This window comes from Branchiostoma floridae, chromosome 12 (genome assembly GCF_000003815.2).
Source record: "Branchiostoma floridae strain S238N-H82 chromosome 12, Bfl_VNyyK, whole genome shotgun sequence".
In the NCBI taxonomy this organism is placed as follows: domain Eukaryota; kingdom Metazoa; phylum Chordata; class Leptocardii; order Amphioxiformes; family Branchiostomatidae; genus Branchiostoma; species Branchiostoma floridae.
The window spans coordinates 21,409,338-21,422,948 of NC_049990.1; the positions used below are offsets into that span (position 1 = coordinate 21,409,338).

The following is a 13,611-nucleotide window of genomic DNA, read 5'->3' on the forward strand; positions in this document are numbered from 1 at the left end:
AAAGTAATGACTCCAATGATTTGTAATTTGGAGGATATTGATACCAGACTTCATACTATGAAGTTGTGCCTAAAAATCTGAGTAGTGCTTGTTATTTCTGGATGAGGCCGAGAACTTATTGATCACCCCTCGTATGTGTGTTCAACGCTAGCTCAAAAATCACAGCACCTCTCAAAGAAGTCCTAAATTCCACAAGGAATTTTTACAATAGGCAATAATTGAATTTTAGGCAGCGAAAAAGGCATAGCTTGTCACACCCTCCAGATTGCTTTGAAAATTCTTTGGTGAAAGTTACCAGTCGTTCTCACACGTGGCATACAGTTCTGTCCCTGTGAGACTTAGTGCTCCAGTAGACGAGAGGATGGAGAAGGAATTGCACACCCCTCCTTCACCATAAAAAGTCATGTGCAGGTCAGGCAAAACAGGTTGCCAAACCCACCGGAAAATGCCATTCTGCCTGCTCATCTGTCGAATCGACAGGAGAATAAAAATTAAAAGGGTCGTTCTCCTGAATTTTCGCTTGGTGGTTTTCTTCTGGTGGCTGGCCAAGAAGACTTTATATAGAGGGCACATCAGTAACCTACGTCCACGGTGTTGCATTATCTTTACTGAAGTTTAACAATATTGCATTACAAAGGTCTTGGAGGTGTCCTGCATAAGCCTAGAGTGAGAAAGTCAAGTCATAAATGGTTTACGTTTGGGTGTTAAGTCCACACACAGAATCAAGGGTCAACACACAGAAGTGGCTCCGTGACGAAGGTACCAAATGAAAAATCTATATACTGTCTAGTCCTGTGTCGTTACTTATACTTTATCTCGTAACTCACATTATTATCAGGTCTTGAAGCGACAGTAACTCAAGATCTAAATCCTTTCTGAAGTACGTTGACGTCATACATCGTGGTGTGTTCAAATGGCGTAGATGTGAACTTGTCTGATCGAGTTATGGCACGGCAATCATTACGTTATTATGCAATAAAAGGTAGCCCCATAACTTTTTTTGAGGCCGTGGGGGCAGTGGGTTATTATCCGCTAGGGCACGGTATTGGAAGGCAAATGTCATCCTTCTCCTTCCACTGCCTTAAATAAAGCGTTTACTTTTAACTGAAGTGGAGTAGACATTGTTACGCCTGGGTGGAGTGAGGAAAGTTGTGTTGTGCCTTTCCTAGTGACATAGCGTCTCTGCCCTCTTGTCCGCTAGTCCAGGCACTTTGCCATTCGACGCACCAATCGATGCTTGTTTATATTGAAAGAAAGCTTAAGCGTGAAAAAGTGGAGAATTTTTGGCTACGCTCAATAGGCAGAGACCTTCCAATTGTCAACTACACTGAATGCGTACATTGTTTTCTCGCCACTTACCTACTGATTTTCAAAAACGACGTTGCAATGACTGCAATTATATGAAATTTGTCACTTAATGCGTACATGCATAGATACTGTATAAAGCCTCGGTCTTTCCTATCACGGCCAGCGGAGGATTTGCCCTTCAGTGAGGCTTAACTGGTTTGATGTACGTGATGTTTTCTGTGCCACTGTGGACGTTTTTGTTCGTTCAACGTTATTTGATATCATATTGTCAGTACAGTGTCAGGAAGTGAGTGGAAAGATGTTATCATCGCAAAGGTCGGACTTGTTGGGAGTAACAGGAAGTAGAGTTCAGAGATGGTAAAAATAGTCATTTATCAGACGTGGCAGACATTCCAGGCCAAGTAGTCAATGAAAGATTATACTACTTCACGAGAATGTATTGTTTTCAGCCTGTCCGTATATCTTCCACATGCCAGTCATCTTAGAGTGACAGAAAGTGATCAATGCACACATGCAATATTAATCAAACCCTTATTTGCATATTCAATAATTTCAACTAATAGTAATCAAACAAGATGTACAAGAAATTTTAGATATTTCACGGAGGTGTGAGATCGCTTAACTCTTGTTTCGGGAAGAATGTTAGCATGTTAGCCACACAAGACTAGGACAGTAAAAACATTTTAGGAAGATGTGTCCTTTTTTGCATTCTTTTCTTCTGGGAGGGGAGCTCGCACTCATGTTCAAATTATGTATTTATCATGCCTCTATTCATTCACAAGTTACATTTGTACATGTATAAGCTAGTTTGCGTGCCATGTCAAATATTGTGTTTTCCACAATCACGGTACAAGCGGTCGGTGGTAGTGAGAATATTAATTTGTGTCCATTCATTCATTTGTATCGATATGTTTCTTAGAATGAAGAAAAGCCTACCTCTCCACAGTGATGACGAGCAGGGCGTTAGTGGACACGTACAGGCTCACCATCCGCACGTAGTTCACTGTGGCACACATGAAACTCCCATGGGTCCATTCGCGCATCTGTGGGAGGGGGGAAACCACGAACAGAAATGTACAGAAAATATGTTTGTAATGTCTCTGGTCACTATTCTTTTAAATGTTCCAGAATATAGCACAAATAACGCTAGCTTGATTGTTTATACTATAATACTAACGCCATTCATTAATTAGATTAGTTTCTTTGAATTGTTAGATATGTAATGTCTACTTAACTCTATTCCTTTAAATGTTCCAGAATATAACACAAATAACGCTAGCTTGATTGTTTTTACTATAATACTATCGTCATTCATTAATTAGATTAGTTTCATTGAATTGTTAGATATGAACAAGTCATGTCTAGTTCAACTGTTTTGTATGTACAAGTTGCCACACATTGCATCCTTAAGCCAACAGAAATGATTTGATTTCTCTATTTCTTTTGATGGTAAGACGACGCGACAAGCGATCCAAAAATAAACCATTCTTATGGATGATCGTCAAGCGAAGTGACATTAAAAGCTACGTACCTTGAAGACGAAATAATCCATGTTGAAGGGGATGCACAGTACAGCTACGATCAGGTCTGACAGTGCTATCCCAAAAATACATCAAAAGCATCACTAGTATTCATCAAGTATTCATTCAAACTCTTGTAGTGCCTGGTATAGCATATAGAGTAGCAGGTTTTCTTGTTGTTTCAGTAGCAGGGTATATTTTACAGGGAGGAGTTCCCAGTCCTTCCTCTAGACATAACACCTCGAAAACGGGACCCCATTTTTTTTATCCCATCCGAAATACGGGTGCAGTCCCAACCGAAATGCCCTTCCCAGGATTGACCTGGAGTCCCCTGGAAAGAAACTTATCAAAACTAGGAGCTCAAACTTAAGGCTGCTACCAGTTAAATTATAGTGAAATCACCCGGAGCATTGAAGACATTTAAACTCGATGCAGCTCAAAATAAAGCAAATATTTCTAGTTCTAATGCCCAAAGTTATAATAACGTTATTACATGGTGTCACTGTTGACTTGCAGCATTCCAATTGAATTTCATGCTGAAAGCTTTCTCCATCTTTGCCTACCAAAGCTTTCTCAATGTGAACACACTGGCCAAACACAATACGTAGTTTGTTCTTGATATACAAATGTTTGTTCTTTATATACATATGTACTTCCCTAATGCTGTGCTCGTCGGAATGTAGTCCCGGTCGGTCTCCGAAGCCACGGATTTGTCCCGACCGGTGGACTGCCGGATACTGAATATCAATGTTTTCACTGGTAGGCCAAGGCGTATATTTGTCGCCGGGTTCCTGGTTGATTTTAACTCCGAGATAAAATAAAGCCGGGGCCCAACCGGGTAGCCGTAGGGCATCCCACGGGGCCACGTAGGGGTCACGGCCGAAAGTACCAAACAATAGCAATGTTTTATTGCAAATGCATGCCCATGCGGCTAATTGCAAGAGAAGAAAGACTAAATACATGAAATGAATGAATGTGGTCTAAGTAAATGTAGATAAACTAAATTCTAACATACAAATATTAAGTGGATGGATGTACATACGATACAAAATAGGGTACTAAATCTACGTAACTATTGCGGGGTTTGACTTCTTCTTTGAAGACAATTGAAAATAAAATGCCCCATGTATTCAATAATAGATTGATTCGATTATCTTAGTAGGGATAGAATATTTTGTGGTGTGATTTCGGTCACTCTGTCAAATAGTCTTAATAGTCTTAACCATCAAAAACCCCGGTATGGGCCCCTTTTCTAATTGTAACCAAAACCTTACATCAACATCCAGCAAACAGTGTTTGATGACGTGTTACCTACCGAGATTGGCGATCAGGAGATTGGTGGAGCCTCTTGTCTGTTGGTACTTGTACAGGACTAACAATAGCAGCGCATTCCCGACCCCACATACCAACAGGATGAGAAAATAGACGAACGCCAGTGTCACACGTACGGGGATGCCCTTACCCTCCGGCGGCAAGGTATCGTTGACGAAGTCGGCTTCAAATGTTCCGTTTGTTTCCTCAATAAAGTTCCAGTAGTCACCGTGCAGGTCCTCCGAGTAGGAGTAGGAATAGTAATCAGTCAGATTCAAGAGAGAAGAGAGATAGCTAGATGAGTTTATCGCCATTGTACAGTGTGGTTGTCCTGTCCTGATGATGTGCGAACTGTAGAACGAGGATGGTACCGGTCTCTATTCTGTAGTTTTTGTAACGTTGTCGATGTTGCCTCCGTCTTCTTTGTTCAATTTATGATAAATGTTCACGAAATGTCCTCTTCCCCCTCTCGAAAGCCAACTACAACGTCAGTCTGTAGAATGAACCACAACTGATTCAAACGGGGACCTCAATTTTAAGGACGATTACGCCGGTAACTCAGCGACAACATCGCATCCGCTATCCCCCTCTCATGGGATTAGAAAACATGAGACTTTGGGCGGAAACGGGAAAAGTCCGAGATTAAGACTTCCATCTTGAGGCGGTCGCACGTAACACTTAGTAATTCTGTATTAGAGTTAGATCCATGTAAATCCCGCTCTAGGCACCGTAGAGACAGAAATGATTAGTACCGTCGCTGGACAAAGTACCTCGCCACGTCACGACGTCAGCAAATGATGAGAGAGGCGGCGTTTCCTACGTGCACGTTAGACCTGAAAGGAAGAGAAAGAAGTATAATCACAAGTGTACTTTCTCCAACATTTTCAAGCCACGCTTTTCTGATATACATTTCTATCTGTCCAATTTTATCGCACAACAGTAAGTAAGGTCGTTTTGCGTAAAGGCGTAATTTGTCCAGAAACCAAGAGATCCCGGGTTCGAATCCGGTAATTGTTACCGACCTTGTGCCATTGGGAAAGGCACTTGACATGAATTTCCTCACTTCCAACACAATAAGGTGTAATTGGATCGAACGACTTTGGCCTAAATGGGGTAGGGATTTTTTCCTAGCAGCCTTCGTAACCCCTACTTCACCTATTGAGTCAAGAAGTCAAGCTTGCCGAGACTTGATGTTTCTGACTTATGTGGTATCTCACTGCACTTGGGGCACCGGTGCGGCACTGCGGGGTCCGAAGAACTACTTAAGGAATTTCAGAGAAAAAGAGCAAATTTTCTTACCTTTGGTGTATTTTGTTGTCTTCTAAGTCATACTTTTACGTATTACGCAATATCTAAATTATAGAATTCGGAGAAAATGACAAACAAAACAGTGACGCAGTGAACGAGCCCCGCATTGACGAAAGAAAGTGAGAGTGCACATTTAGGGAGAAGACATGCTGCTTTGCTGTTCATTACCCAGAAGCAAACTTGTTTAAAAAAAAGTTAAACTAAACTACCTATTCCTGGTTAGTATTCTGGGTGAGGCGATCAAAGTCGCCATGAACAATCCTTTAAAGTAAGCGGAAAATAACCTTAGATCCGTCAGGAGCATCTGGGCAATCCACCCCGTGAAGAAAAACCGTGGAATGGCATCTTCTAAACAGCCTCACGGTGGATTCTTTCTTCTATCCCTGCCTTTAAAACAGCGGTGCCGAGCCATACTTATAGCCGGCCATTTTGTCATCTTCATAGTTAGAGAGTTCACCACACAACGGGAGAACGGGATTTTTCTTATCACCTAACTTCAGCCTGCATAAAAATGTATATTCATCCACTATTATTGGCAAGTCGTTTTCTGTTCTGTGTATCTTTTCGTCTAGACCCATTGTTGAGGCATTCACACGGCACATAAAAAGACGTGTCTTGGGTTCGAATGTTGTCGCCGAAGTTGTGCCTTTGGGAAAGATACTTAACACGACTTTCCTTTCGACTCATAAAAAGACGTAGACGTTTCCAGCAACGATGATGACTCCATGATTCCGAAAGTTGGACCGATTCGAAAATGAACAGATTATACCGGCAGGCGTCCTCGTGTTTTAGAGCTTACAGATCCAAGAAAAGAACAAGAGCCAAGTGCCTGTACCTCATGAATTTTCTGTACCGGTACCCACCCCTATACCTACCACAAAATAGTACGGGTCCTCCCAAAAACCAGTCGGGTCTTTTATTGATCAGCAATGGAGTTTCTCTAAATAATGATGCTTCTCATTTAGGAAGGAAAGATGATGTTACAGTTAACCCTTGCCCCTGGAATGGCCATAGGGTCAATCTTGAAGTGACCTTTTGGGTTTTATTACGTAAGATTACAGATCGACCGTTGCTGAAACTTTCATTGCTATTTTTCTTAACAATCATCAAGAGCCAACTACTTGCCATCTATGGCTCCTGGCCAGATATGTTAAGGTGGTATATCACTGAAAATGGAGCACCGGTGCGGCACTGCGGGCTAAGTTCACGGCGGTACTGTTGTGTTAGTTTCGCTAGATTGTTTTCATCTAATTAAAAAAAATTATTTTCTAATAATTACAGATCATTAGCAGATATCGATTGGCGCAAACAAGAGCTTGTAGCCTTCATCATTATGCACATGAAAAACATAGTTTCATTGCAGTGGTATGTACCAAAGCGCTGTATTTTCCCATAGAAAAAAATAATATTTGGGGGCAATAAAACCTGATGACGTCATCCATATGGCCCAAAAAAAATCAGATTTAGACTTCTTTCATGCCGATCTAACAATATTCGTTATAGTTCCATTCTTTCTTAATTCATTAATTAGAAAACAATGGAAAGTCAAAATGCCAATTTAGCCAACCCTGAAACCTTAACCTAAAGGAGACGGGGATATGAAAATTGGCTACTTAAATTGATTGGTTACCGTCGCGTCCTACACAGTAGGCATGTCTAGTTGAAATAACGACACCGAAATCTCTTTATGCACAGTCACAGACCCATTCACGACGCCGATGAGTTAACATGAAACATGGATACATTTTTTTCAGCACGGCACAACAGAATCCCCCGATGACGCAAATACCTTTGATTTCTATTCTACGATGTTATATTTGGTCATGAAGAGGAAAGCGCCATTAGATAAAGAGCTGGAGGTTCCCATTTATATTCCGCAGCGCCTTTGCCGTTATTGTAACGCTGGTTCACCTTTATCCGAGGGTAACCTATATTCGTTGTTTGTAAAAGAAAACATATTTAAAGTCGACGGACGGTGGTTTCATTTTGAAAATATTTCAAATTTGAAACCACTGTCAACAGACTTAATACTCCTAAATGTGCTGTTTTTAAAGACAACGGATAAAGGTCACCCCACAGATAAAGGTGAACTAGCGTTACATACGGGGATCAGACATGTTCAAACTGTTTAAAACGTAATTTATGGCTATTCGGATAGCCCAGTTATGTACATGTGCTATATTTTTAGAAAATACGTTTTGACGGTTGTTCTTAGAGATACACTCAATTGTCCAGCCTGCTGGACAGATGTGCATGATATGATATGATGTTTTTATATAGTCATAACTTGGACATAGGTCTTCATCGAAAGAAAATACTCGAGATTCAATCTAAAGACGTTATAAGGCCTTGGGTAACAATATATGAAAACAATGGGTATAATAAATTATTCATCAAAGATTGCTGTTTTTGTACTTCATTAAGCAATTTAAGTATGCACCCGTGTGATAATAACCCCTTAGAGTGAGGGATTGTATAAGATTCTAATTCCCTGTGAGACTGAACAAGGCATCATATTCAACGTACCTATCAAGACCTAAAAGCATCTCAAGGTCGGGGGCTATATTAATAAGACTGAAGCAATATCCGAATGTCTTCTCAATAAGTCATAGAAACCAAGGTCACTCGCAGAGAATCATAACAGCAAAAACAACGACATTTTTTTCAGTAGGCTACAGAGTGATATGCTGAAATTGTCTTAAAAGATGAGCTAACTGATGCTATTAAAACGAAGAAAGAGAATGACAATTTCCGACCGTGCTTCTCTTGAAACTATTGACTTTCCCCAGAGCTCGGGTAAGAAAATTGACAAGCTCACAAGGGTACCAATTAAAAACATCCATTACAGCAAGGGATTTTGCGATTGCTTTTTGTTATGACGGCAAGACAAATTTTCGTAAACACAATAGCTCCCAAACTTATTTCTGGCCCGTTGGCTATGATAAATGAGGTAAATACAGGTAATTAGCGTTTGTTAATCGTATTTCAGAATGCTCAGTGGGCGTCGGGTTCTCCACCGAAAATAGCGATGTTTTTCAAACGGTAGCAAAATGACTGTAGTTTCTTGATTGCCGCCCAATCACATGTTTTTACAGACAATACCGACGGGAAAAATAACGCTGCTCGGCTCCAAAAAGCTACTAATTTGCATGCATTTTAGCTAAATAATCTAGAGAAATTGGAAAGAAAAGCCCTAGATTTAGAAAACGTTTAAATTTTACTTCACTGATTGGTATAACATTACTTTCTTAACCTCCTTGCATGAATGCATGCCTTTCAATGATTAAAGGACGTGAACGGTAGTTTGAAATCCATGTTCGTCTTGCCTTGCGGCTCGTCACTCTCCTTCTTTATAAGAAGACTGCTTGTCTAAACGACCAAATTCTCTCGGTTCCCAAGGTGGTCCTCTTATACAAGTTTGACTGTATACATAGAGGTGACAGCTTATCGAGTTTGTATATTCATCATGCCGTGGTTAATTAGATTATTTCAGATTGAAGTTGAATGTGGTAATCGCACTCAATATACGAAAATGTTCAAAGCAGGCGTGAGCTATTAATATAATCTGTTTGACGTGAGGGAAAAATTAAGTTTGAGGTATATCTTTAGATATCATCGCATCATTTCCAAATACAACAAAGGAATGAGTAACAGCAAAGTTGACGAAACTTATTCCCTATACATTTGCTGCATTTTCGTGCAGATAGTTAAGTTTCGCACCCAGTCCGCTAAATAATGATGTCCGGGGTCATCGTGCCAGAAATGGCGCAGTCTGTTCCGATTTTGCCAAGCATGCCACGTTCAGACGTAATAAGTCTTGTTTCATAAGTACGAACCGTGCCTGAACCCCGTCTTCAGATGGCTTTTATCTGGTGCCAATGCCAAGAATGATCACACCAGGCGTCTTACGAATCACATGGGGCGTCTTATCCTTTCAACGCCTTCAAAGCAGAGGGGCGCGAAGTGCCTTGGGGTTGCGTGAGCACCCATTTAACAAGAGAAAAGAGCGCTCTTGACACGACCAGTCTTTGAATAAAGGTGAATTATGGACCCCCTGGAAGGGGAACGGGTTACCACGAATCAAAATCGAAGTTATTTTAAATTCCAACTTCAGATGAAAGTGCATTTAATTAACCGTAATTGTAAAGGTTGGAAAGCCGCTTGGTTTCACGTTTATACTGAATGTCACCATCTCCATGGTCTAACGGTTATCGACATCAGAGAAATTTAGATTGATGGACACCGAAAAGATAGCCCTGCATAACACTCCAATTTTCAGCACTAGGGACAGGCATCACTAAGTCGGGTTGAAAAGACGGCAATCTATTGACGAGATATAGCGCCGTTTTCTAATACCAGGGGTTGGTTTTCCACGCACTTACAGCATCGATTTGAACTTAAGTACGTCTGGGTCACGTCAACCGTCGTATAATAACACAATACCTCAGCTTTAATTGGTTGCATAACAACAATCAAACTGTGATCTGAACCAGCGTAAGTACACGTTACGCAGATTGAAATATTCATTAGCTAGCCTGGGTACCATCCGGACAGTAGTTCACTCCGACGTTCATTATATACTATATACAGTCGCCTCTAGCTCTGACATTTCTTATACACTTCTCTGGATATCAGAAGCGAACATAGGAGCGAACTACTATCCGGATGGTACCCATGCTTTTTATTAGCCCTATAGCTATGGAAAATTAAAGAAAAAAGTTACAAGTACATACAAACTTGGCCGAACAACCACTCAATGGACTGAAGGTAAAACGTCAGTGAGGTGGTGGTGCTCCGGTCAAGATCTTAACTATTTAGGATTGGACATGACTGTTTAATGTGGCTTTTGTCTGGAAGTGGTTGGTTGCGCCTGGTTTGACTGCATGATTCTTACTTTTACTAATCTAACATAACTTATTGAGTATAGATAATCGCCACTAGTGATATTTTTCAAGGAATCGCAAAAAAATCGTAACATATGCATTACCTGACTTCGGTTGGTGAGTTAAAAGGGGGTGGAAGGAGAGGGATGGGTACCGCTTTCTAATACTATACCGGAGACATTGTGGATAGCAACCAACTAGCCCTACACTTTAATATGGTCTCAACAGGCTATGGAACTACCTTAATCATCTGTCCTCTATATGCAACACTGTTGAAATAAGTTACTAGAGTACTGTGTCACAATGTCATTATCTGTCAAACAGAAAATGAATTGGCAGCCATAAATTATTTTTACATTGACGGAGTCAAGTCTCAAAGGAAAGAAAAACAAGGCTATGGAACTATCATTAAACCCAATAGTCCATTGCTGTGGGTCTAGACTTTTGGCTTTGATTGCTGGACGCTCTGCTGAATGATTCAAAAGACAATTCCAGAAGATAAAAGGGTGTTCCCAGCCTATTCCCGCAAGGTATAAAAAGGTGAAGGAAGCATACAAACTGTATATCGATTTTGTAAAACTGCGAAGGCAACAGATTTACGCCTGAAATATGCCGCACTGGGAATGGCCTAGACTATCTGCTTGAGGTCTTACTTGATATCAATAATACACTACTGTCAGTGCTTTAGGCATCTTTTAAATTTTAATGGCAGTAACAAGCATGTTGTCAATCTCAAGCGATCACTTCTTCACGTTATTTTCGGGAGTTATTTCCTTTTAAAGGCAATCTAAGCAATATTAGCCCGAGTCAGGATTGTAGAACTTCAATTATTAAAGTCAATTTTTGGGGCACTGTTCTACGTAATAAGATGAAGCAACTCTATTCTATTCCATACCAACATTTAATGAGCAATTTGATGCCACAGTAGCACGAGGACGCCACGAAGTCTATTTTTTGTGAGGTACAATATTTAGGGAATATTAGCTCGGCTTGTTTTTGAAATAAAAATGTAAATGTGGTATTATAGTGCAGAAGTATCAATTTCATACAGATTGCCTCAACCAAAATATTTCCACTTTTAACGCCCTAATATTGCTTAGGTTGTCTTTAACTTCTGCAGACAACCTTCAGGCATTAGGCCTACGTGAGCGGTTTCCCTGATAAGCTTGGTGGATGGTGACTCTTGCCATTGGTCTGAAGCTCTCTTTGTTGTAACGCGCAAAACTTTGAAGATGATTAGTTGTTAGACTTCTTTATCGGACTGCCAAATGCATTTCCTGCTATGTTTCTTCCACTTCCCTTTGCAATGTCGTCGCAGAAAGCTGCTTATTATTGACCTTACATGGCTTCTATCGCGCAGCAAAGCTGAATCCATAGCCTTGATAATGTTCGTGACATGCCTCCCAGAGAAAACTTTTTATCACTTATACCTTAAGTTCCCAATGGCAACTTGTAACGTGAGTATGTGTTTTACAGCAAGACAATGTATTAATCTTCCCACTGCCTTTTCAGTGATTTCTGTTGCAAAGCACTTCAACATTATGTTATAATAATATTGGAGAGGTCGAAAATCATAAAAAGACCTGGTTTCTTTAACACAATGGCCCAAGTTTAACAACAAGATGGTTTTACAACACATACGTAAAGACTCACCTGGACACTTAATTCACTAGAAAAAGTCAGAGTCTTGGATACAGAATCAGACTTTTTGGCAGAGAAATAAAAGAAGCCATCTACACCAGGGTTTTACAACTGTCCATCAACAGAGACGGGGGGTGCCCTAGACTTTCTGCAACTTTTGTTGCACTGCCCACTACTGAGTCATGTTTCTATCCACATAACGTGAAGTCAAAGAAGCAGTGGATTGCTCATTACTTGACAAAGACTGTGGTTGAACATTCGAAAACTTGAGTAAGTCCATTTTTACAGTTCAATCTTGGTACAGAATGACTTCTACCAACAGGAACTTTCTCCTTATTACCATGTAATCTCAGACGAATCATCTCGCTGATCTTTGCTGTAGTTAACTTGCACCCTGAGGGAGGGAAGTATAAGGTGGGCTAAGCCCTTCGCAATTTGGCGGATCTGTTACAAGCTGTATCTACGCTTCCGATCTCTCTACCTCACACGGCCGGCCTGTGTGCAAAGCAACCACATCCTGTGGCTTCATTATAACAGTATATTGCACTAATCTCGGAGGATCACCTCTCAAAGATCAGCCGCGCTTGACTGTAGGATCTAGACGCTTCTCTAGCCAGAATGAGACAAACTTCTTTGACCTGGGTCATGTTTGAAACTTGAGGGAATATTAGATAGCCTGAAAGGTCGTCATGGTCAGTCTGTCAATTTTGAAAGCTGTTATGGAGGATTTGTAGTTACCCATGTTCTTTTAACTTTAGTTCTAGACCTTGGGTTTTGCTGCCAGCGGCTACAAATAAGTAGTCATGTACAGCAGCAACAAGTACATTCGTAGTTCTTTTTTTTTCACAGGTCATCCAATAAGAAGTCAATAAAAGTCATATCATGATACAAATCTCATGTTTGATCTTGAAGGTCGCGAAAATATTAGACTGACTAAAGGGCCATCATAGATAGTCTCCCAATATTAAAAGCTGTTACGGATGATTTGTTGGAATGTTCTTAATTTGAGTTCTAGACTTTTGCTTAGATAAACCATTTGAGTGGATGTTTCAAGGGTTTTGCTAAGGGTAACTACAAAGACATAGTTCCTGGCAGCTGCAACAAGTACTTCATAGCTCTCATTTTTCACAAGCCATCCAATAAGAAGTCAACAAGAAGTGATATCATGATACAAATCGCAATGACCTGAAGTCATGTTTCATCTTGAAGATAAACCATGTGAGTGGATGTTTCAAGGGTTTTGCTAAGGATGACTACAAAGACGTAGTTCTTGGCTGCTGCAACAAGTACTTTTATAGTTCTCATTTTTCACAGGCCATCCAATAAAAAGTCAACAAGAAGTCATATCTCAATGACCTGAAGTTATGTTTGATCTTGAAGATTGCGGCAATATTACACTGACAAAAGGGCCATCATAGATAGTCTCACATTTTAAAAAGCTAGCACTGTAAGGATGATTTGAAGCCAACCATGTTCTTAACTTTAGTTCTAGACTTTTCTTAGATGCACCATGTGAGTGGATTTGTCAAGGGTTTTGCTGCCAGTTGCTACAAAGAAGTAGTCATGTACAGCACGTACATTCATTTTTTACAGGCGCCATACAGGGCGTTTGAACGGGTCTTATCGTGATGCGCCTGCGC

The 13,611-nt window shown here is 40.5% G+C and overlaps 1 protein-coding gene across 1 annotated transcript in view; it reads right to left on the bottom strand.

The window, feature by feature from the left end:
• The window catches only part of LOC118427185 (prokineticin receptor 2-like), a 12,048-nt gene extending 9,188 nt beyond the window's left edge, over positions 1–2,860 (bottom strand). Inside the window, exons 1-2 of the mRNA XM_035836822.1 lie at positions 2,840–2,860; positions 2,245–2,351 (exon numbers count right to left, since the gene is read on the bottom strand). Coding sequence (XP_035692715.1) covers positions 2,245–2,351; positions 2,840–2,860 — 128 coding nt within the window. The remainder of the gene's footprint in view (positions 1–2,244; positions 2,352–2,839) is intronic.
• Between the last annotated feature and the right edge of the window lie 10,751 nt (positions 2,861–13,611).